Source organism: Rhincodon typus, chromosome 27 (assembly GCF_021869965.1).
Source record: "Rhincodon typus isolate 14 chromosome 27, sRhiTyp1.1, whole genome shotgun sequence".
In the NCBI taxonomy this organism is placed as follows: domain Eukaryota; kingdom Metazoa; phylum Chordata; class Chondrichthyes; order Orectolobiformes; family Rhincodontidae; genus Rhincodon; species Rhincodon typus.
This window is the reverse complement of record NC_063358.1, coordinates 10,023,420-10,047,854: the sequence shown is the minus strand read 5'-3', so window position 1 is coordinate 10,047,854 and position 24,435 is coordinate 10,023,420. Positions and strand designations below refer to the sequence as shown.

The following is a 24,435-nucleotide window of genomic DNA, read 5'->3' as shown; positions in this document are numbered from 1 at the left end:
TGTCTGTAGTCCAAGAAGACTGAAAAAAACAGTAGGGAAGGCGGTGTTCAAAAAGCAAAAACTATGTAAACTTGAAAATTCTCTACTAGAAACCATTACTTTTAAACCTGGCACCATAAAAATACAACTTGCTCATTCCCAATGGTAGTTTGACCTGCAAACCTGGGGTCCAAACAAGACCAATCAATATGTTTCAAAGGAAAAGTATTGAAGATGTAAATTAGTTAGTGGCACTTTTTTTTTATATATAAACCCAAGTAACAAAGTCACTGACCTGTCATTTCTTCCATTTATTGTAAATTGACACCACATTGGAACTTAATTTATCACAGCTGTTTAAGATAGGATTGGTTTCACAATTCCAAAACATGCCAATTATCTAATCCTATTAACTGTGTTAATCATAACGCTGTTCACGGAATCTATGCTTACAGATGTCAAATACTTTATAGATAAAACAGAACAAGATCAAGCAGGATTCCAATATTCACGCTGCATCTCAATAGTATGAATGACCATTGACATTTTTTTTAATCCATTCCCCACAATAATTTAAATATTCCATTTCTTGTCCCATGTTCATTTCTTAATTTAACTTACTTAAAAGTTCCATCTCTTAATTTCAATTAAACTTTAATGCTTCATTCACAACATCTGTTTAATGTCATAGCCCACAAAAAACGTAAAAAAAAAACTGAAAACAGTGTAAATGCACAGATCAGTATATGAAACAGAAACAGGGGCTAATCTTTGCGAATGGAGCCCTTCATCAGAATGGTTTCAATCAATTTTTAATTTCCATTTTGTATACACACAGGACTAAATAAAAAGTTTTAAGAATATTACACTGATGATTGGTGTGCGAGATATAGATGTGCAATAAATCCTTTATTTTTTATTGTCAAAGTAACATTATGGCTTGTTCACTATGCAAAAATAACTTACTTCTGATAATCCATTCTGCACAGTTAAGAAGCCAACCTTCAGGCTTTTGAATGGACTGACCACAAGCCAAAGGCTGAGCCCATGGCCAACTCAAACAGCGATGATAAACTTCATCTCTAGATTTCTCACATGAAACATCAAATCTGCAATGTCCTCAGATTCAAACGTTTTGCATCACAACCAAGTGAAGATATTTTATTAAAAATAAAAATCTGGCTACCTCCACTGGTTCTGTGGACAAACAATGCCAGGCTGTGGGGCACCGAGGTGTATATCAAACAGGGAATTTTGACTAGCTGTTTTCCCTGGCATCACAGGTCTCCAGTGCGCCGTGGTAGAGATGCCAGAATCCTGCGCTACTTGGGAGTGTTCCTGTTGCCAATTGTTGCTGATTGACCCACAAGGTTGGAACTGGAATGGGTTTGACAGCGTTGCTCACCCCAACACATTTAGAACACCCAACTCAAAGCTAGTACATGAAAAACCGAGAACTTGGGCGAGGTAGTGGAGGGCTGGAATTAGTGATGGAGAGCACCACTTGGAATGGAAGAGCGAGTGGGAGGAAAAGAAAAGCACATGAAACCCTGCAAGTTAATTTTTTCTCACTTCAGCTGATCCGGAGATTTAAACAGCAGCAAATAAGAAGTCAATGAAACTTGTGGCATCCCAATTCATGAAACAACTTATGACAGTAAACTACGAAGGTCCACAATCCAGCAGGGACAGTACGGGTGGTGACAACTAACTGTGCGCAGAGTCACATTCAGTGAAATGAGTATAAATCTCTTCCATCCCTGATACTGTACACACCATGAACATTTATTTTATATTTGGAACTGGTAATTTAACAACTGAATACAATTAGCAGCACCCTCCCTTGACCTCTTCTGTAGCATATATTAATGCAAACAAAATGGACAAAGATGCTCTGGGCAATACAGAAAGGTAAGGTATCATACAAATGACTTCACAGGTACCAAATAAAAATGCAATATCACATGCCAGTTAAGGTACAGACTGGGTTCATTTCAGTCAGAGTCAATTTACTTCATGAACAGTCACTTGTAAATGAAGGAAATAACGGATATACTTTAACCTTCACTGGTCAAAGCTCTCTAGAATTCAAGTATCCCAAACACAATAAAATTAAAAACGGACATAAAATGAGGGGTATCCATAACCCTGGAGGGAGAAACAAAATACCAGAACTGTCATCAGATCGAGCAAATTTTGCCCCAAACTTCTTATTATCACGATATGAAAAGTTATTACAGTGCATATTTACTCATATCCTACATCTGCTGACATAGACATGAGCACTTTAAAGAAACCCTCCCCACAGGTAATGGCTTTGGTCTGAAAACTGAAAATTAAACCACAGCACAAACCTGAATCTACCTAGTTACATCAACATGGTTTTACAATTGTAATTCATGTTCAGAGTGACTGGAATTTCTCCCCAACCCCTTTTCCTCACCATTTCTTTTCTAAAAACATTGGCTTATAGTGGGATAGAGTTCCATCAGTATTGTCCAGTACCCTTCTAGCGACCATTGCTCATTATGTCTAGACAGCAAGTGTCAGCAAACCTGTTGACTGGGTTTCCAACATGCAAACACAGACCCTTTCAGGAAGGAAGTGTCAAGGCATAACCTTTGTTAATTTGGTAGTAAAATGCCATTTGTGGCACTACTAAGCCAACTCCTCACATGTATAGTTAAGGCTGCTCTACCAACTGAGCCATCACAGAGCCCAAGAAGCACTGTGCACCCAATATCCCCCTCTCACTCAAAAAGCAGCATGGAAAAGGAGAAAATAAAACACTTTACTATCACCACTCCTTCATTTCAGAAGAGAGACGAAAAAACATCTGGTGACCAGCCACGTTTACATTCATTCTTTTCCCAATCTCTTCCAACCCAGACTCATATGGTCTCTCAAAATAGCATTCAAGTTCAATCTTGATCTATATCATTTGAAAACTTGAGACCCTTAATAAAAAGGAATTTTTTAATAAAGAACTGATATAAATAGAGATGTTATCTCACAGTTTGCTGGTATGGAAGATATCTAAAGCAGTAGCAAATAAAGCTTTATAAAGTTGCACTTTTACTTTGAATGTGATGTACATGAAACATTTCCAAGAGCACTTGGGACAACATCTCGTATATGATGCAACTTAGATTCAAAGATTTATAACCTTAGGTATTGTGCTGGTGTGGCTTATATAGATTCACTTGTACCGCATTAAACTAGGCATGTGCTAAATTAAAAACTAATTCAAGTTTCAGTGTAGTTTTAACACAACTTAAAATATTACTTTGATCTGTACTGCTGGCAGTCAGTGCATAAGCTAAATGCACTCAGATCCTAATCCAGTTCCCATAATACAAACATCCAGTACAGATCTGCACTGTTCATGGAATGAAAAATAAAAAAAAAATTGAAACAAAATATACTATTCAATTTCTTAAAGGTGAATATAAGTTCCTTTTCCTTCTCTCAGTCCTTCTTCTTGTCCTTTAAGGCACGGAGTCTCTCCAGGAGAGGTGGATGGGAATAATGCCACATAGAATACAGCCAGTCAGCAACTGGAAAACCTAGGTTATCCTTGTTCAGTTTTATTAGTGCAGAGTACAGGTCTGTGGCTTTTCCCAGATCCTTTGCAAATGCATCAGCCTGGAACTCAAATCTCCTGCTCAATACAGTCAGGCTAAAGGATAGCACCTATTAAAAACAAAAGTTCATCAAAATGTCAGATGCAAACTTAGGAACTTAGGACAAAAGTAAACCATTTAACCTCCTGAATCTATTTCACCACTCTTAATCAATAATTGCAATGCCATTTTCCTGCATAATACCCGTATTCATTGATGTCATTATTCTCTAGTAATCTACTAATCTCTGTCTTGAACATATTCAATGACTGAACGTCCACAGCCCTCTGAGGTGGGAAGTTCCAAAGATGCGCTATTCTTTGAGTGAAGAAACTTCCTCCTCATCTGTGTTCTAAATCGTTGGTCTCAGGTTCTACACATCTCAGCCAAGAAAAACATCTGTTCTGCATCCACGCTTCAAAAATTTAGGAAGTTCAATCAGAAGCAGTTTCCAGTTTAAACAAAACAGTTGCAAGAAGTCTGTCCTGTCCCACCCGTACTCATTTTTGGTGATGCATACAAGTTAAAAATAGAATAGATCAAGGGTCCCTCGAACCTGCTCTGCCATTGGACAAGACATAGCTGGTAGGTTTGTGTTCAAATTCCACATTCTCATCTACTCCGGATAACCTTTGAATATTCAATAAACCTGTCTCCACAGCTTTCTGTGGCAGAGAGTTCCAAAGGTGCCCAATTCTCAGGGAAAGCATTTCTCCTCAACTCTGACCCAAAAGGGCAAACCTAATTTTTAGACAGTGCCACCTAGTTCAAACTCACCCACGAAAAAAATATAGCCTTTCCAGGTCTGCTTTGTCAAAACTGTTCAGGATCTTAAAGACACCCTACACTTCTAAACTCCAGTGGAAATAAGCCCGGTCTGTGCAACTGATGATCATGTACAACCTGCTCATTCCAGTATCAACCCAGTGAATCTCCTCTGGGATTTAGGCAACACTCTGCATTTTTATTTTTCCTACCAAAGTGAGCAAATTCACATTTTTGTGCACTCATTCCAGCTATTTACAGCCATCTGAAACCTCAAGTCCATTTCACAACATACTCTCCTACTTATATTTGTGTCATCTGCAAATTTACCTGCCATGCCTTTACTCCCTCATTGAAGTCACCGATATGAATTGTAAAATGCTGAGGCCCCAGTATAGACCCCTGCAGGACTCCATTTGTCATATCCTGCCAATCAGAGACTTATTTATGCATACTGATTTCTGCTAGCTAATCTTTTATCCACACTAATATATTACACTTGCATCAGGAGTTCCCACAATGTGCAATAACTGTTTATGCAGCAACTTGCAAATACCTTCTGTAATTCTAAGTACAGAAAATCTACAGGCTCCCCTTTAGCCTCGGCACAATAGTCTGTCAAACAACCTCAATAAATTGGATGAATAGGATTTCCTTTTCAAAACCATGCTGACTCTTCCCAATTACCTTAAGATTTTCTAAATGCCTGGCTATAATCTAGTTAATGATTGATTTTAACGTATTTCCCATAACAGACATCAAGCTAAATGGCCCATTTTCCTGTTTCTTGCCTCCCTCCCTTCATGAAGATTGGAGTTATACTGGTTACTTTCCAGTCTGATGGAACCTTTCCAGAATTTAATGAACTCAGAATATCGCACACGAAACCAATTTAGTTTAAGTGCAGTGTGATCCCATCAGTTTCCTGACACCAATAATAAGCAACAGTGGTAGTAATTAAAATGATTCAAGTCATTAAGAATACCAGCATTCATCAGAGCTTCACCTTACCTCATTGTAGGGAGAGAAAATGAACTGGAAGATGATCATCAACCCAATAAGAGTAGGCTGGGTATCATAGAAACCAAAAGCAGAGAAAAGCTCCTTTCTGTCCATGAGAACAGCAAACAGGAAAAAGCAGAAGAAAGAGTTCACCTGAAATACAAGCATCAGTATTACATACAGGTAAGCCAGACCAATAAAAACCACAACATGCTAACACTGCAACTGCTACTGTTACAGATCACAAAACAGCAAACATCAACATGTTAGTCTGCTCTAGACAGTACTGTATGTTGTCACCTAATTTAGGTTCTATTACATGCAGTACACTTTCGTAAACCTCAACACAAAATGGAGCTTGACACCCTTGACTCCTATGATTGCATTTGTGCACAAACAGTTACAAACCTTCATTCAATTAAAGGCACCAGAATAAAAGTCAGTGAAATTAAAACACACATATACACCAACTGATTGTACTAAAACTACTGGAAATTTGGCATTTAAATTACATTTGGCTTTGGAATTTAGTATTGTAAAAACATTTTTATTTGCATGAAACCTGTTTCAGAAATATTATGGGGAAAAGAAAATTATCTCCACAGTCCAGAAGCTCTTCACCTCACCCTCTTCTCCCTTTAAGATATCTTATTTAAATCACGTTAGCACAGCAAGAAAGTATAATGTCTGCACTAACATTGGCAAGTGCCAGATTTGATCAAAACAGAATACTTAATGATGAAAATCTAAAGCAAGAGAAAATCCTAGGAAGATTCAGCAAATCAAACAGGATCGACAAAAGGTCTTTCCACAGATGCTGCCTAATCTGCAGAGTGTTCTAAACCAAGATTTGATCCCTGTCAACTTGCAGTGAATTTAAGAATAAAAGCCACTAAAATCAATCAAGCACAAGAAGAGATTAAGGCAGATGGTGTAATGAATAAATAGGGTCTTCCAGGGGAGAATGACATTTATTTTTCCCTTCAACATTCTGATATCTCTTCCATATTCACTTGCAGCCAGAAGAAACCAAGTGATTCTATGCAATTTTGAACTCTTCCAGGCGGATATATCCCATAATCACTTTAGGTCACATCAATTTTATGAAAAATTACTTTTGTTTTCTCTTCCCCGCAATAAATCTGACAATTTAACAATGGATAATGGATCTAAAAATAAAATAAAAAAAGCTCCAATACTGCAATCGAGCAAAAAATCTGTAGGTAAAAACAATGTCCAATGTGGCTCTTCTTTGGATCTTTGAATCTTTGAATTGTGTGTGGAGCTGACTGTTTTCAGCTGGGAAAGTACTGGGCTCCTGTTTCTCTGTTAGATGGAAACCCAGACTGGATAGAAAAGTCCTCAATGGTGAAAACCCCATTCTACCCAAACTCTCACTTGAAGAATGGCTACATGGGGGAGGACGAAAAACCAAATGTTATTTCAGCAAATCACTACCTCCAGAAAAGGAGAGAAAATATCCCTTCACAGGTAACAATGAATTGTCGTCATCTATGTTTCAGCACATCCATCCAGGTATACACTCTCTCTCACACACACACACACACAAATATAAGAACCACATATTACCTGACTAATAATGATGTTTTTCACAGTATGGCCCAATTTCCAATGCCCAAGCTCATGGCCAAGCACTGCTAGAACCTCTTGGTTACTGCAGCCCTGCCTCTTATTCTGGAAAGAAAGCATGCCTTACATGAAACTCAATTACTTGAAATTTATGAAACGTAATATCCCAATCTACCCTGGTGAGATGTCCACTGATCAGTCATGGTTTGAGCCAACATCTCAGACTTTATAACCTGCTCTGGTTGTGCCCCACAGTCGAGAATGGCCATTATTTTCTCGTATTCTGCCAACAGTTTCAGCCAAGACTACTGATGAAGTATAGCTGAGATGGTACTTTGAGATGGTACTTTCACTCCTCGCTCCAATGCCCATTCCCCCACACCCCAGGTCTCATCAACATTGCCCCAGGTCTCAAGAACAACCAATGGAAGAAAATTGAATAGGAGTTGTAGTAATACAAAAAGCTGGCTTACCTTTGGTCTTACTTTGGTTTCAGTGTTCTCAGTTTCACTCCCATCTCCTGCAGCTGTCTGTATTTCAATGTTCTCATCAACTGTCCCTTTATTTAATGGGGAATGATCTTCGAGGAGCGTATCAAACAGAACAATACGCTTGTTCTTAAAAAAGCCATAAAAATACGCATTGCTGTGAGATGACCTCTTTGATCCTATTTAAAACATTAAAGATTTATAGTTTTCATTACTGAGAATTGCTTTATCCACCTCATATTTATATGAAATTTTAGACAGGTTCTGCAGTCAAAACGTCAAAGTCACCCTAAAATTCCAATCAGATCTACATTTTTGGAATGTTTGCAAAATGAACTATATTCTCTATAATCCTTACACCAAATATAATGAAAACTGATTGAATGTTTTGGGTCAAACTGGGAACGGTTAAAGATAAAGACAAAGACAATGTAACATGTACAAACACAAGTGAAGAGGAGCTGATTTCAGTTATTCAACAAAGTGCTAGTGCAGGTAAACCAGAAAAGGCAATTATAGGGTAAAGCAGTAATGCAGCAATCAAGGGCATTCAGGCAGAAGATATTGCAAGTGCATAGTAGGCATAGCCCTTTTAGTATAGAGCACTGTATCTAACACTAACACACCCAGGGTGACAAAGATGAAATAAAACAGAAAAAGAAAGTTTGAGAAGTGATAGGACCAAGATTCAGTTATTAACCTGGAAAATTATGCCAGCTACAAGAGGGAACTGTACAAGTTCCTAGAAGAGGCAGAGCGAGATCACAAGAAACGATTGGCAGATAGCATTAGATTCAACATCTCTACCCTTTAATAAATGTATAAACTGTAAGCAGTTAGCTAGGGAGAAACATGGGCCTTTTAAAGAGCAAAGGATAGCCTTTAATTGAGGCAGAGGACATGACAAACGTACAAAAGTATGTTGCATCGGTCTTCATAAAGGAAGTGGATAACATGAAGATTACACTAAAGGCAGAAGAATGCTCTCGAACACGATAGCAGGTAGAGGAGCGCTATTGAAAAAAACAATACGAAAAACTGGTTAAGTGACTTGGCCCAGATGAAGTGCAGCCCAGGTTGCTGAAAGAAACAAAAGTAGAAACAGTAGAGGCATTGGATCATTATTTCTTCATCCTCATTGAATACAAGTGTTGGAGGACTGGATAGTTGCTAATGTTACACTGCTGTTCAAGAATGACAATAAACCAGGAAACTACAGGTCAATCAAGTGGTGATTAGCAACAGGAAAGTTATTGGAAAGCACTGTGCGGAAACAAACTTTCTTTTGGAAATGAACAAAAACAAAGTTGCTGGAAAAGCCTTTTGGAATTAAGGAGGAAATAGTTGAATTCGTTTAGTGGCTTAGTTGTTAAACTGTTTGTCACTTGTTTGAAGACTATGTTTGCCTGTATAAGTTGCCTGTTGTTTCTGAGCTTCTTGAAAAGCCTGAAGGCCTCTTTTTGTTCCAATTAACAGTAATAAAGAGAAACAAATCAACCACTTTTGGTGATTAAGACATTTACATTTCTGGTATGGCTTCTGGATAAAGAGACCGGATTTCCAGCACACTCCTCTATCAAAGTCATAACAGTCTACAATGAGCAGAAATACTGAACAAACTTCTCTGCCATGTGAGGGGCTCTATTGATGTGACTCACTGAAAGCCTGGAGCACAGAATAGATGGACAAAGTGGATGTGGTATAATAAATGGAATCGCAAGGATTTAGCACCACAAGAACAAAAAACTTCAAAAGAAAATCTTTAGCCAGTTTTTTGTTTGAGATAAAAATGAACATTTAGCAGGTTAAGCAGAATACAGAAGAAAACAAAAATTGTATTTATATAGTAGTTTACACAATCACTAGACTTCTCAAAATGCTTTACAGCCAAGGAAGTCACCACTGTAAGATAGGAAATGTGGCAACCAAGTTGCACAGCAAACCTCGACCAACAGGGATACAATAATGACCAAATAATTAATTTCACTTTTATGTTGTTTGTAGGATAAATATCAGACCTTCACAGCCATCTGAACAGACAGATGCGTCTTTGGTTGAGTGCATCACCCAAAAGAAGGCATCTGCAGCAATGCAGCACTCCCTCAGTATTACAGCTGGAGGGTCAGCTTTTCATTTTGTGTTCAAATCCTGGAGTAGAAATTAAAACCTGCTACCTTGTACCTCAGAAGTGAGAATGCTACTAATGGAGCCATAACTGAGGTTTAGGTTTAACATTTCAGGTTGCGGAGTGAATTTCTGGAGAGCCTGAAGAAAGGTCAACCAACTGAAGAAATCTCGCTTTTCATTTCTCCACAAATGTTGCCTACCTTTCTCAGCACTGTCAGCATTTTATGGTTGTACTTCATATCTTCATTATTTTGCTTTTGTAGGCGTTCACCAAGATATAAATGCATCTTCAGGTTTATTTATTTTCTGACCCTGGACAAGAGCTGAGTATTCCAGTTCAGATGCCAAGGAGGATTTCACTAAGCAGCAAATTATTTTCTTTAAACAGACTACTTTCAGTGAAAATATGAAACAACTGTATCTTCAAGTTTCATTGATCAAACGCTGTATAAAAGACATATTATCTCATTAAGCAAAGTGCCTTACCCTCCACTACATAAACCTTGGTTAAGGGAAAGCTGATACTCTTGGCCATTTCCTCAATACTCTCTCTCAACTCTCCATCAGGAAGCGGAGTGAATTTATCAAACAGTGGTGCGATATAATCAGCATAAATAGTCACCAAAACCTGAAGACAAAATGGATAGGGGAGAAATGTCAGAAGCACAGTAACATTTCACACCCTTGTCATCAAACCATCACCTGCTCAAGCCCACTCCACCACTCATTAACACCATACTGAGCTGTTTGTTTCACTACCCACATTCCTATCTGACCCCGATAAGTTTTGATTCCCTTGCTGAACACAAACGTTTCTGTCTGGACCCCTGATTTTGAACACACCTATCAAATATCCGAGTTCCTAATTCTCTAAATCCTAAAATCACCATCTTCAGCAAAGGACAGAACAGGGAACGGGAAGTCAGATTGGAAACCGGAGGAAAAACAGAATTAAAATAAAGAGGCCTGCTGTGTACTCACCAGAGAAACAATCAATGTGAAAAGCCAAGCATAAATGAAGAAATAATCCCCACCAATTTTAATAATGTACAAAAGGAGTGAGGTCACAGGAAGCAATATACACTGAGTCACTGCAAACTTCTTCAAAGCATCCTTAAAAAAGAATCCTAAAGTCTGCAGAAAAGAAAGACATTGCATTTGTTACAAGCCAGCAATATCAGACTGAGCACTGACTGCCTATTAAAACTTCTTCCCATTTAATATTCATCAATTTATTAAGTACACGAACGTTTAAAGGAAAAAGCTAACCAGTTTGCATGGCTACAACAATGTGCTCTTTATCTTGTTCTTTTGAGGACTGAGAAAGAGCCTCAGACAAAGTCAATCAGGACAACCAGTTTACCTTAGCAAAGAGGTTAAAAATCAGAGATTTGTGGCAATTGATAGGAAACCTGGAGGAGAGATGAGCAAACATTTCCTCTCATAGACAGTGGTAGGAAACATTGAACTCACAGCTGAAAAGGGTTATAGAGGCAGGAACTTCCACCCTATTTAAAAAACACTTAGATAAAACATACATCTACTTGAAACACCGTGCCCTGCAAGGTTACAGACTTGGTGCAGAAACGATTTTAGGCTAGGCCATTCTTCACCAACTAGAATGGGCATGACAGGCTGAATAGCCTCCTTCTGTGCTACAGTTATTTTCATAACTTCTAGAAGGATAATCAAGCAAATATTAAAAATAATTACCCTCAAAAACTTACTGAACCCAGTTTAGGGCAAAAATGTGATAGAATGAGATTCATGCAAATCATGATGTTCTAACTAATGATATGATTCTGACATCAGCAAGGGGCGTGGGGGAAACACTAGTCAACAATGAGTATGTAAAAAGAGAAGTTTTAGACCCTATATGAGAGAGTTGCATTTGAGAACATAGTATGTACTAATGTAAATAAAGGAGTGTTACAGAACACAAGGAGGTGAAGAGCCTTATTTAGAGATAAGGAACAATTAGTCTGAGGGATGGTATGTGCCAGTGCCCACAGCCCAAGATTCTCCAGATTAGTATCTCAACGTGCAGGTAACACTATTGGTTTAAAGCATGAGATATAGCAATAGCCTTAAATGAAATTAAGTTAGTTTAGAACTTTAGTGAAAAAAGATAGCAACTGAACTTAAATCTGCTTGTTATTCTTTCTGTGGAGCCACCAGAAACCAAAGGATAAACATGCTGATGGTGCCTTTTGTATTTTGCAAAAGAAAATAGCATTTTGTTCTAGACTGTCGTTCTAGGTGCTACTCCAGCATATTTACATTACAGTACTTAGCACGTACAGATTAGGCAGAGTCAGAATCAGTGATTTTTTAGACAGCGAGACTGTAAAGTTTATAAGGTAAGCGTCTGAGCTATCTAGATCAATCTCAAAAAGCAGCATGAAACAGAATCAGATTTCTGTACACTACAACAATTTGCAATTTATGCTGTGCTTGGCAAGCTTTCTCACAATTCATCATGGTCAGATGTTTTCTCACAGAAGGGACTGTGGGGTCAGGAAGATAACTGAATGTGGCATGGTAGGCTATTTTTAACAACTTTCTGGATACATAGGAAGACATATTTTACAGAATCCCTACAGGGTGGAAGCAGGCCATTCAGCCCATTGAGTCAACACTGACCATCCAAAGAGCAGCCCACCCAGACCCACTCCCCGCCCTACCTTGTCCCTGCATGCCCAGTGGTTAATCCAGAATTTCCAGATTTTATTTTAGATTTTCAGCATCTACGGGGTTTTGCTTTGTTCTGGCAAGAGAGTTCCTGGTTCGATCCCTGGTATGTGCTGAGTTGGCCATCAGTCAGAGCAGTGATGGAGTCAATGCAATCACCTGCAGTGGCCCCAATCTAGGGAGGGCATTAAAAATATCTTGGGAAGTTTCTTTTACTGACAAAACCAGGATCAACATCAGTACACCTGATGTGAACAGTCTGACCCTCACTGATTTAGTCTTAAACAAAGGAATAGCTACTTCATTCAGGTACCAGGAGGCTGTAATTAATGAGGATGTATGTCCAAGCGAGGTCACAGTCTGAGAAAAAGCAATGGAGAGGAAAATGCAAATTCTTCCTCTTTTTTCAAAAAGCCGAATTTACAACAGTTACTGGAACAGAGCAGATTTAGTTTCGCAGTTAACAAATTTAATAACATATACACTTTTCATTCTGTGATATATGAAGCTATCAGCTACCTTTGCCTCAAGCAAGGAATTTCCTAAACAAAAACAGAAATTGCTGGAAAATCTCAGCAAATCTGGCAACATCTGTGCAGGGAAAACAGTGTTAATGTTTCAGGTCCAGTGACCCTCCTTCAGAACGGATTATAGCTAGGAAAAGGTTGGTATATATGCTGAAGAATGGGGGTGAGGTGGTGTGCATGCGTGCGTGTATAGGGATATGACAGAAGGACACCGTGACGTTCTGTCTACAAAAGTGACCCTGAGTTTCCTATTGCCTGCCACTTCAACACACCATCGTGTTCCTGGCCAAAATCTCTGTCTCAGGCTCAGTGCAGTGATCCAGCAAAGCTCAGCACAAGCTGGACGAACAACACCTCATTTTCCACTTGGGGACCCTATAGCCTTAAGGATTCAATATCGAGTTCAATAACTTTTGGGCCTGAACACCTTCTCCCATGTGTTTACCCCAACACCGCCCCAAACCAGGCTTTGTCATCACAAGGGCTACTAATCACAACCAACCCACTGTCAGCCACTAATGGTCCTCACTGGTAGCTATTGATTCTCCCAGGCTGACCTGTACCCATTCCTCTGTCTGCCCAACTGTTTTTCTGTCTGGGTTCCAACTACACCTATCTATTTACTCCACTCCCCCTCATTTTCAGCAAACATACCAACCCTTTCTAGCCAGAATCGGTTCTGAAGGGGGGATCACTGGGCACAAAACATTTAACTTTGCTTTCTCTCCACAGATGGTGCCAGACCTGCAGAGTTTTTCCAGCAATTTCTATTTGTTTTTTCTGATATCCAGCATCTGCAGTTCTTTGGTTTTTAAGGAATTTCCTAAAGCTCTCTCCGTCTATCTCCCCTCCCCCGCTTTAAGATACTCTTTAAACATACCTCTTTGCCAAACTTTTGTTCACCCTGCCCTAATATCTTAGAAGGTATAAATAATTAAATTGCACTTGACAAAGGGACATATCACCATATTAAAGGCACTATATAAATGCAAGTTGTTTCTTTAATGCATTATCTTTCTGGCTGACTGCACCAAACACAGGGTTGATATTGTTTACTGTTAACTGTCTCTCCAAGCCTCGGGGCATATTCATTACAGCTTTGTGTAACATGTCAAAAGCACCGAAATGCTGCAGTTTGCTTGCCAGTACAGATTAATAAGCATCCCATTCAGTGACTGTGAGATGGAATCTCAAGGGTTTGGAAGATAACAAATCTGTCTTAAAAGGACGAGTCAAACCAAGTCAAATCATTCTATTTAACCACAAATGTCATCAGATATTGTTCATCCATACCTTTTATTTTTGGCAGCTGATTTGCAGTGAACAAAAAACATCATTTTGAACTCTTTAAACTACTAACATTTAAACAATTGCTAATGCCTTGCATTCAAGGATGTCTTCAGGAATATTTGAAGCTACAGTATTAAGCAGCCCTGAACAAACAGCAAAGCCAGCTTGGAGCTTGAAGATTCAATAACAGTGGAGCAAAGGATCATTTCTTCCACAGGTTAGTTACATTATTGGGGTTAGTGTAGGGGAGGCACCTTGGCTCTTTTTGGTATTAGCATGAATGAAGTTTGTATAGTATTTAGTTAAGATCGGATCATTTATCAGCTTATTGTTCGTTTAATTCATTTGGCGGTTTATAGTCTTGACAGTGAATTTTACCTAGAATGGCTCGTTGACTATTTATCAGTATGTGAAATATTGCAGCACAGTGGCAAGGGATGTTATTCAGACATTAAGTCTTGTTACATGTACCCAGATAATCAGCAGATAAGGGCTCATTCTGGTCTGTACGTACTATTTTCAAGAATGAAATCAAATCTCAAGGAAATATCGAAGTTTAAAAACATACAACTTGTAAGTACAACATTTTCTTTTTAACAACATAGACCATATTTTGGCCTCCTTTTCTGAGAGCAGTAGAGCAGAGTGTCCATCCTACTTAACTCGAAAAATGCTAATGTTTCATACGTTAACAAACTATAATCCATGTATGCCATTTGTAGTCTATTCTAAGAATTAATTTTTTTCACTCAAAGAAATTCTGGAATCCACAGACCTGCTGATTGAAACCATGTTTCTCTTCAATGATAAAGGTGTTGTAAATGCTCCACGGGAGACCTGTGACTGCACTGAATAATGTTGCAAGAAATAGGAACACCAAGGACTGAGTTATCTGTTAATAAATAAATAAAAAATGAAGGAAAGCTTTATTTTTTAAACAAAAGCACAAGCTGCACCACAGTGATGATTCTGAAAGGAAATATTCCTCGTATGAAATACTCCACAATTTGTACATAACTTCTAAAAGAATAAAATCACATCTATATCTTCCAACACGCAGCTTTGCAAGTAAGGATTCAGAATTGTAGCGTTACTGTGAGTAGTAATGAATTGAAACTACAAGTTACTCCCTGAAAGTGAAGATGATGTCTGATTTCTTTGAAAAGCAGGTACATGCACTGAGTGAAGAAAGAAAGGAAACAACCATTTTAATGTTGTAGATAGTTGTATGTAGGTCCTCCTTCCAAACGTTTTCACTGTTTGGTACAAACAACAGGCCATCTTCAAAATGTACTTCATTCTTTGACCTTTTCCTGCTCCCTTCAGCTAAAATGGTTTGGAACTTGCTGAAGTGTAGACTTAAAATGACACAATGATAACATGATAACTGGTTATAGTTTGTGTTCACCAGGACAGAGTATAATTGTTTGTCTCCTAAATAGCACTGTCAAATCTTTTACATAAACTTGAGGAGCAGATAGTTTACTATTTCATCCCATGTATGGTGCTGGCGATAACTTTTTTTAATTCATTCATGGGATGTGGGCATCACTGGCTAGGCTAGCAGTTTAAGAGTCAACCACATTGCGGAGGGTCTGGAGTCACATGTAGGCCAGACCAGGTAATGATGACAGTTTCCTTGCCTGTTAATTCCAGAGCTTTTTTTCCATTGGATTCAAGTTCCACCATCTACCATGGTGGGATTCAAACCCAGGTCTCCAGGACATTACCAGGGTCTCTGGATTAATTATCGAGTGATAATACCACTAGGCCATTGCCTCCACCTAAATGCAGCGCTTGTACAAATACTGCACTGGGTTATCAAATCTGTATGATAATACACTGAACTTTCAGCAACAGCTCAAATCAACAACTTTCTAACTCAAAGGAGCGAGCGCTGCCTCTGAACAAAGATTAGTTTGTTCAGTGCTTCTTTAATCTCTGCATGATTTTCATTTAGCTGGGACTGACCAAGTGACTGTCCTTCTCTGGTTTTAGCCAACGTGATTTTTAGACAAAAAGAAAAAAAAATCATTTTATTTTGAGACCTCAGGCAGGGCAAGAATGAATGGTGGCAGTTGGTGTAGCTTGAGTGTAAAAAATGATTAGAACTGAAGTTGTACCAATCTTCTGAATAAAATGACAATGTTAATATCACAGCTTTGCTGGGTTAATGTAAAGTAAAATAATTGCAATTAAAATTTGTGGTTTGGCAACGAAGCCCAGCCTAAATATTAAGAACTTTTAAATTCTCCAATCAACCTTATAAGAAAACGGTCATTGTATGTTCTAGCAATTATGTTTTACACTCAAATTAAGCCCCTGTCCACCACACCTCCCTCATACCACCAAACCCCCTCACTCAAAGCTACCAGTTAGAATGATCTCACCTTCCATGCCCAGATGCTGTGAGTTAAAACTGAACAATATGAACAGCTCAATGGTCATTCCTTCCATGTAAAGCAAGATAATGGGGAGATTATAGACTGGGAAGGAGTTGGGGAAAAGGAAATACAACTCAACACCTTCATAAAACAACCTGATCAATGAAACAATTCTAATTTTTGCATTTTTCTTCTGGTCAGGAAAATTAGGATCACCATTCTGAAAGTAATTAAATGAATTTTGCAAGTTTTGAATATATGATGCTTGCTGCACAGAAGGAGAATATAGTCTATGTTCAAACCACATTATGGAAACTCAATTTGGAACACATCTTTCAAATTAGTTTGTGTTACTGCCAGGAAGAATCACCAAAATCATTCAACATTGAAAATCTGATATTCTAAGTAACAGAGTGCCTACTTCATATTCAGGTCCTAGACCAAAACGTCCAATAATGTGCCCGGATACACTCCATAGAAAGGGAATTCCACCAAGCAAGAGGATAAGCTGCAAAGACAGAAGCACAATTACAAGAATTACTTTTATAACCAGTGGAATGTTTGGTATTAAACCGGTACATGTAACTAATGGGCTACAGTTGTACCCGAAATACCCAATATTGAAACAGATGAGAATTGTGCCTTGAAAATTTAACACTTTGTTTTGGGGCTCACATTTGCTCCTTGGCTGTTTACAAACTAGATTATGAAATCTCACACGCAAAATGGTAATCATTCTTCAAACAGAGCACTGAGACGACCAGGTTATTCAATCCTGAAGATGGGGGGCACTGCAGCCAAACCTTTTGGGGTTAGGAACAGAAAGAGAGAAAAGAAGTGAGAGGGAAAACGTCTGAAATCCACCAGATTGTGACAAAATTCCAATTATTTCCGACATGTCACTCAGGCCTTGTCTGGACTAAACATGGTTCCAGACCCACAATACGTGGTCATATAGAACTTCAACTTTGCTAAAAGGTGACAAGAAGGGAGTCTTTTTGGCTTCGCTCATCAGAACTGGGCCATAAGCAACAGACTTGATAAAAGTGACACCATTTCATAATATAGCATGAGATATGGTGTTGATTGGTCGAGCTATAATTGGCATGGAGATACAGCAAGAAAAATTAACTGTTGATCTTAATTCTCTGGTCAGGCATGTATGTTCACAAAGGGGAAATAGCAGCTTTGGCTCTTGTCTTGACCCCTTTTCTTGATAAGATGTAACGTATGCCTACATAAAACAAGGTCCTGAGTATTTATGTATGCAGTTTCTAGCACATGCAAATGCATTGCACTATGGGCCTGGATGACGATCTCATGTTCATTTCCTGTAGCACTGCATTCCAGGCACATTCAATCGTGAACTGCATAGGCAAAAACAACTAACAAGAGGTGGATGCTCCAGAGATATCCCCATTCCCAATGTTGGGGGTGCTCTGTATATCACTACAAAAGATAGGGCTGAAACATTTGCATCCATCGTCAGCCAGGTGTGCCAAGCAAATGATCCATTTCGGCCTCATTAGAGACCTGAGAATCACTGAATACAGCAAAGGCTATTGGCCCTAACAACATTCCAGTAACAGTACTGAAGAGCTGTGCTGCAGAACTAGCTGTGTCCCTAGCCAAGCTGTTCCAGTACACCAATAAACTGGTATCTGCTTAACAATGTGGAAAACTGATCGGATATGTCTTGTTTACAAAATCCAATCCAACCAATTACTGCTTTGTCAGTGTACCCTCGCTTATCAGCAAAGTACATATCATTGACAGTGTTATCAAGTGCATTTGATCAGCAAAAACCTGCTCACTGACGTTCGGTTTAAGTTCCACCAGAACCACTCAGTTCCTGACCTCATTACAACCTCTGACCAATCACTCTCCCACCACGTGTCATCAGGAGAATCACTCTGACTGACAGTTGGACAAATGCATCCCTGCAAATTCCAATCCACATAATACATACACATACACATACATACACATCCACTATCCATCTTCTATCCGCCTCCCCCTCTCTCCCTATTTCTTTCAGAACCCCCTTCCCCTCCCCCATTTCTGATGAAGGGTCTAGGCCCGAAGCGTCAGCCTTACTGCTCCTATGATGCTGTTTGGCCTGCTGTGTTCATCCAGCTCTACACCTTGTTGTCACATACACACACAATCCTGTTCTACCTGCACTTCACTTAAAATTCAACTCTTGATGGAAGGACAGGTACAGAAGGAAAACTGTTAAACAAGAAGGAAGGACTTTTAAGATAGATGTGAAACACCATGTTGTTTTACCAAACAGATGATGCCTGCAACCATAACATATAAATATTTGAAGGCACGTGGGTACATAATTCCTGATTTTTGAGAGATATTAAATTGCCCTGCCTTTCCTATTTCTTGGGTTTGGAAAACAGAACTCTTGAAACATATGGCAAGAAAGCATTTATAAAATCAAGAAGAAAAATGTAAGACCAATTTCCTAATGAAATATAACCATGATAACGTAGAAAAATGCAACAATGCTAATGTAACACTGAAGTTAAAGTATGAGATAACTGACAGAAAATTAAGACTTCATACAAAATAAACATTTAATTGTATCTTTGAAATCAGACAATCAAATTTCCATTTACAAATGTATCATACACAGCACTACTCACTGTTCCCTCAGTCTCAGAATAAAGACCAGACCAGAATCCAAAAGTACTCTTATCCAGCTGGTACAGACGAGATTTCTCAAATGTTTCAGAGTCCATGATCTTTCCCAATTCTTCAGGGACCAGTGTGGTGTCTCTGTACGTCTTGCGCTAAAAAAAAGGTGAAAGAGATAATTCGTACGCCATGTCTGCAGTAGAATTAGATTCCATTCTCTCTCTGACTCATGCGTCGCATGCCTTATTAAAGTGGTCATTTATAACTCTGGATAGAATGCAAATAAGTCTCATCAACCACAACAAGCCCAACTCACATTTCAGCAGGGATCTGTTCATAGTTGCCAAAACCAGAAACCCCAACTACTGCCTCTGCCTTCCCTTCCCAGCAGATATCTGTGCAGTACCTTCGTCAAGATCGGGTAATTCAGCAGAGTCCACCGATTTTAGAGTACTTCTGGTCTTTCATAACTTAGGGTCACATCAAACAGTGCATTCATTCACTGAACACTGGTGGGGTGTGGGGGAACAAGCTAAACACATCAGCTGCTTTACACTTTTCTTTCCACTTTACAATAGGGAATCCCTAGCAAATACAAAATACCCATTTTCTCCCAATGGCAGAAGTTAGACAACTTTTTCAATCAATTAAAAATATTACAATTAGCAATTAATTCAGTCAGAGGCTAGAAGAAAATGTAACAGTTTATTTATGGAGACTTGGTGCCATAGTCAAACCCATATTACGATCAATGACAATTGACAGTGGAGGATAAGGAGCTCACTCTCCATTTTTTTTTTGGGATTGGGGGTCTCTCAATTCCAGGCATCAGTTCCACTTCTGGCCTTTACACACAAACAAAAGAAATAAGAGCAGAGAGGACTATTCAGCTCTTACAGCACGGCTGATCTTCTATTTCAACACCACTGTCTCACCACTCCCCTTATCCCTTGATTTCTGAGATTCCAGACACGATCTATCTCAGTCTTAAAACAGAGAAAATAGGAGGAGTAAGCCATTCAGCCCTTTGAACCTACTATGCCATTCAACATGATCATGACTGATCATCCATTTCAGCACCACGTACCCTTTGATCCCTTCACACTTAAGAATTACATCTAACTCTTTCTTGAAAACATTCAATGTTTTGGCTTCAACATCTTTCTGTGGCAGAGAATTCTGCAGGCTCACCATTCGAGTGAAGAAATTGCTCTTCTTCTCAGTCTTAAATGGTCTATCCCATACCCTTAGACTGTGATCCCTAGTTCTGGACCCCCTGTTCATTGGGAACATCCTTCCTGCAATTACTGTTAAGGCCTTATTAGAAGTTTATTGGATTGGATTATAATTTCACAAAAAGACCATTACTATTCTTACCTATCTAATCATAGCTGGAGAATCACTGGGATTGGCTTCTCTCCCTGCTCCACCTCCTTAGTTCTGGTCTCCAAAAATCTATCCTTGGCCACGTCCTATTTCTCATCTACGCTCTGCTCCTCAGCCACGTCATCCGAAGGTAGTGTTATTTTTGACGTGCGTGGTTGACACCCAGCTCCACGTCACAATTACCTTTCTCAAGTCCTCCACGGTTGCTAAACTATCAGACTGTAAATCGGACATCCAGCAATGGCTGAGCAGGAATTACTTCCAATTAAATATTGGAAATATTAGTGAGAGCCTTTGGTTCCCCCCACTCCAATCTACAGTCCCTAAGCACCCACTCCATCCCTCTCCCTGGCAAGCCTGAAGTTCAGTCCTTTTGCAATTTCGGTGACATAGGATTTTGAGATGAGCTTTGGACCTCATATACATACCAACTGTAAATAGCTCTTGATAGGCAAACTCTTGATTTTAAAATTCACATCTTTGCTTCCATATCCGTCCAAAATGTCATCCCTTCCTATCTCTGTAATCACCTTCAAGTGTCCCTTATTCCAAAATCCTCAGATCTCCCTGCTCCTCTAATTCTGGGCTCTTCCAGCACCCCTGATCATAATTGCTCAACCTTCAGTTGCCAAGCTCTGGAATTCTCACCATAGACTTTCCTTAGTTTATTTTCTTCCTTTAAGACACTCCTTTGAACATATTTCTTTCATCAAAACTCTGTGAGCATCAAAATGTCAAAGTTTCACATCTTTTAAAGACTGTGGATCATGCACCATGACTGGGAAGAAAGATTAACAGACATGATCCTCACCAAATACATCCACTCTTCAGAAGTACTCATCTGCAATGAAAGCTCTACCTGACTTCCTCCCTAGGTTAAAGACATGAGCTAATTCAGCCCAATCCAGGAATTCTTGTGCTGTTTTGTTTTTACCTAAATGAAGATTCCTCAGTCTCTCATCATGGTTAATTTGCTGTCTAACACTCACTGGCTCAAGCTTGGAGATTTTCTAATCGACCTGTTCAGAGATGTTATTGCATAACACTGAAGCAAGGACACAGATCAGATATAAAAGCATTCTTTTAAGAAAATGCTTCCTTTAGATATGCAACACAACTGTCTTACTTTCCAAATCATATGCATGCATGAGTGTGAAAAATTGCAAGTATCAAAACCAACTATTATGTTCTTATATGAAAGATAAGGCATTTGACAAGGTTCCACATGGTAGACTCATCAGCTAGTTTAGATCACATGGAATACAAGGAGAACTCGGCATTTAGCTACAAAAGAGGGAGATGATGTCCCAGTGGTATTATCACTAGACTGTTAATCCAGAGATCCAGATAATGTTCTGAGCACCTGGGTTTGAATCCTGCCACAGCAGATAGTGGAATTTGAATTCAATTAAAAAAATGTCTGGAATTAAGAGTCTGATTATGACCCTGAATCTTTACATTAATGTGTGTCAAGTTTGGGGTAATCACTTTGAGGTGCTACATTTTGGAGGTTGGTGACAGAGAGTTGTTTTGCCCATGACCTGCAGCATGCTGCAAGGATTGGTGCTGGGTCCACTGCTTTTTGTCATTTATATAAATGATTTGGATGTGAATATAGGAGGTTTGGTTAGTAAGCTTGCAGATCACACCAAAATTGGTGTAGTGGACAGAGTACTTGATCAGATGGGCAAATCAGCCAAGGAGTGGCAGATGGAGTTTAATTTAGATAAATGTGAGGTGCTGCATTTTGGTAGGGCAAATCAGGACAGGACTTATACACTCTAACGGTAAGGTCCTAGGGAGTGTTGCCAAACAAAGCAACCTTGGCCTGCAGGTTCATACTTCCCCAAAAGCGGAAGATACGGTAGTGATGAAGGCATTTGGTACGCATGCCTGTATTGCTCAGCGCATTGAGTATAGGAGTTGGGAGGTCATGCTGCAGCTGTACAGGACATTGGTTAGGCCATTTTTGGAATCTAGAATTCTAGTCTCCCTGCTACAAGGAGAATGTTGTGAAACTTGAAAGGGTTCAGAAAAGATTTACAAGGATGTTGCCAGGTTTGGAAGGTTTGAGCTATGGGCAGAGGCTGAATAGACTGAGGCTATTTTCCTGGAGTGTCAGAGGCTAAGGGGTGACCTTATAGAGGTTTATAAAATCATGGGTATGGTTAGAGTGAATTGACAAGGTCTTTTCCCAAGGGTAGGGGAGTCCAAAACTAGAGGGCATAGGTTCAAGGTGAGAGGGGAAAGATTTAAAAGGGACCCAAGGGGCAACATTTTTACACAGAGGATGGTGTGTGTATGGAATGAGCTGTCAGAGGACATGGAGCAGGCTGATACAATTACAACATTAAAAGGGCATTTGAATGGGTAGATGAATGTGAAGGATTTAAAGGGATATGGGCCAAATGCAAGCAAATGGGACTAGATTAATTTAGGATATCTGGTCGGCATGGATGAATTGGACCGAGGGGTGTGTTTCCAGACTGTACATCTCTATGATTCAAGGTGATTACCCCAAACTTGACACACATTAATGTAAAGCTAAAAAGTTAGTAATTTGCATCTGTTCATACAAGATGATGTTGTTACAGGTTTAGGACAATAGATTAGGTGGGCATGGGGAAGAGCCTTTCCTACACAGCAAATGGTAATGTCCTGGAATTTTCTATCCACCAGTGTGATGGAAACGTGGGCAATCAATGATTTCAGATGGAAATTGGACTGACAGCTGAAGAAAATAAACCTAAAAGACTACCCCAGTGGAGGATCGGGGAATGGGGCTGACTGGATTACTCCAGGGAGAGCTGGCATGGACTCGATGGGCTAAATGCACTCCTACTGTACCTTAATGACTCGACCCCAAACCCTCCCCACCCCAGGTCGTTTCCAACCCTGGAAATATTTTACAACAGGAAGACAAGGGAAAGTTTGATTTGTCAAATGGAACACAAAATATACTTCAGTTAAAGCCATCGTATATAAAATGCAACTGCGCAGAGAGGAATTGTGTGCGTGACAAACAGGGGCAATTGCCCCACTGTCGCACTCTCCAACTCATTCAAAAACTGTCAAGCAAGCTAAAAGCTGTGGGGGGGTTCGATTTTAGTTTCAAACTTGAGCTATTGATCAAAAACCTTTTGACCAAGTCTTTACATGTTAAATCAAAAGCTACAATGGCGCATCAAAATTGATTGGGTAAGGTGATATTCAAAGCTTCCTATTAGATTGCTGCACCGTTACAATGTATCGAACGCTTCCATACATTGTATCAAGATTGTTGGATACATTGTTTCACCAAAGGGGTGCGATGCGTTTCTTCACCAAACCGGGCGTGGTAACAATTTGCTAAGATTCTCCAAACGGGGGAATTTTCGTCCTTTAATGTTTGGCTATTTCTCCCCCACCCCAACCACTGATTCTGGGGAATGTTTGAAGGAGACACCCACTCACCTGTCTTTGGGCTAGGTAGGCCTCCCATAGATACACGGTCCATGAAAAGAGCAGCACCGAGTAAAATATTTGATTTTCGGTGCTTATCTCTGCAATAAGGTGAATCATGATTCCCAGTCCACTTTCGATTGTCACCGGTACGGGAAAACTATTCAATTTTATTTAAATCTTCTTTTTACAAGATCTCGACCGTTGCTAGACAAAATAAAAAAAACAGTTTTTTTTAACAGAAGGGGCTCTTCTCTCACTCTCGCACTGGTTTTTGTTTACTCACTGTTGTAAGCCACCCCCGTTAGTTAATTGAATATTTATTAGGTTCTTTTTCTCGATATATACACCTCAGTCACCCATGAAGCCCTTACCGCCAGCTGGGTTACACTTAAATAGATCCGGGCGGACAGGAAGTTGGTTGCGCTGGTAAAGTTTGTTCCAACGTACGAAGCGACCTTTTCCTTCACCCAGAAACAGTCACTGGAGTTGA

The 24,435-nt window shown here is 39.4% G+C and overlaps 1 protein-coding gene across 4 annotated transcripts; it reads right to left on the bottom strand.

The window, feature by feature from the left end:
- Positions 1 to 275: 275 nt before the first annotated feature.
- On the bottom strand, positions 276 to 24,435 carry zmpste24 (zinc metallopeptidase, STE24 homolog). Of its 4 annotated transcripts, none has more exons than XM_048613079.1 (11): positions 24,317 to 24,435; positions 23,955 to 24,149; positions 19,124 to 19,270; positions 16,888 to 16,974; positions 14,858 to 14,974; positions 10,556 to 10,708; positions 10,061 to 10,202; positions 7,433 to 7,626; positions 6,960 to 7,064; positions 5,379 to 5,522; positions 276 to 3,672 (listed from the first exon to the last, which is right to left on the bottom strand). In XM_048613079.1, exons 2-11 carry the CDS (start codon positions 24,060 to 24,062, stop codon positions 3,448 to 3,450), a joined length of 1,422 nt encoding a protein of 473 aa, XP_048469036.1. In that variant the 5' UTR covers positions 24,063 to 24,149; positions 24,317 to 24,435; the 3' UTR covers positions 276 to 3,447. The 4 variants fall into 4 exon arrangements, with proteins under 4 accessions (XP_048469036.1, XP_048469038.1, XP_048469037.1 ...); XM_048613081.1 differs by having other exon boundaries at positions 23,955 to 24,138; positions 24,229 to 24,332; XM_048613080.1 differs by having other exon boundaries at positions 24,229 to 24,330.

Bases quoted from the DNA above. Each gene is read 5' to 3' on its own strand.
- zmpste24 (XM_048613079.1), bottom strand. From the start codon at position 24,062: ATGATTCACCTTATTGCAGAGATAAGCACCGAAAATCAAATATTTTAC. The intron at 10,709-14,857 runs GTCTGTGGATTC...TCTTTTCTGCAG, and splicing joins AACATGGTTTCAATCAGCAG to ACTTTAGGATTCTTTTTTAA. The intron at 3,673-5,378 runs GTAAGGTGAAGC...TGTTTTTAATAG, and splicing joins TTTTCTCTCCCTACAATGAG to GTGCTATCCTTTAGCCTGAC.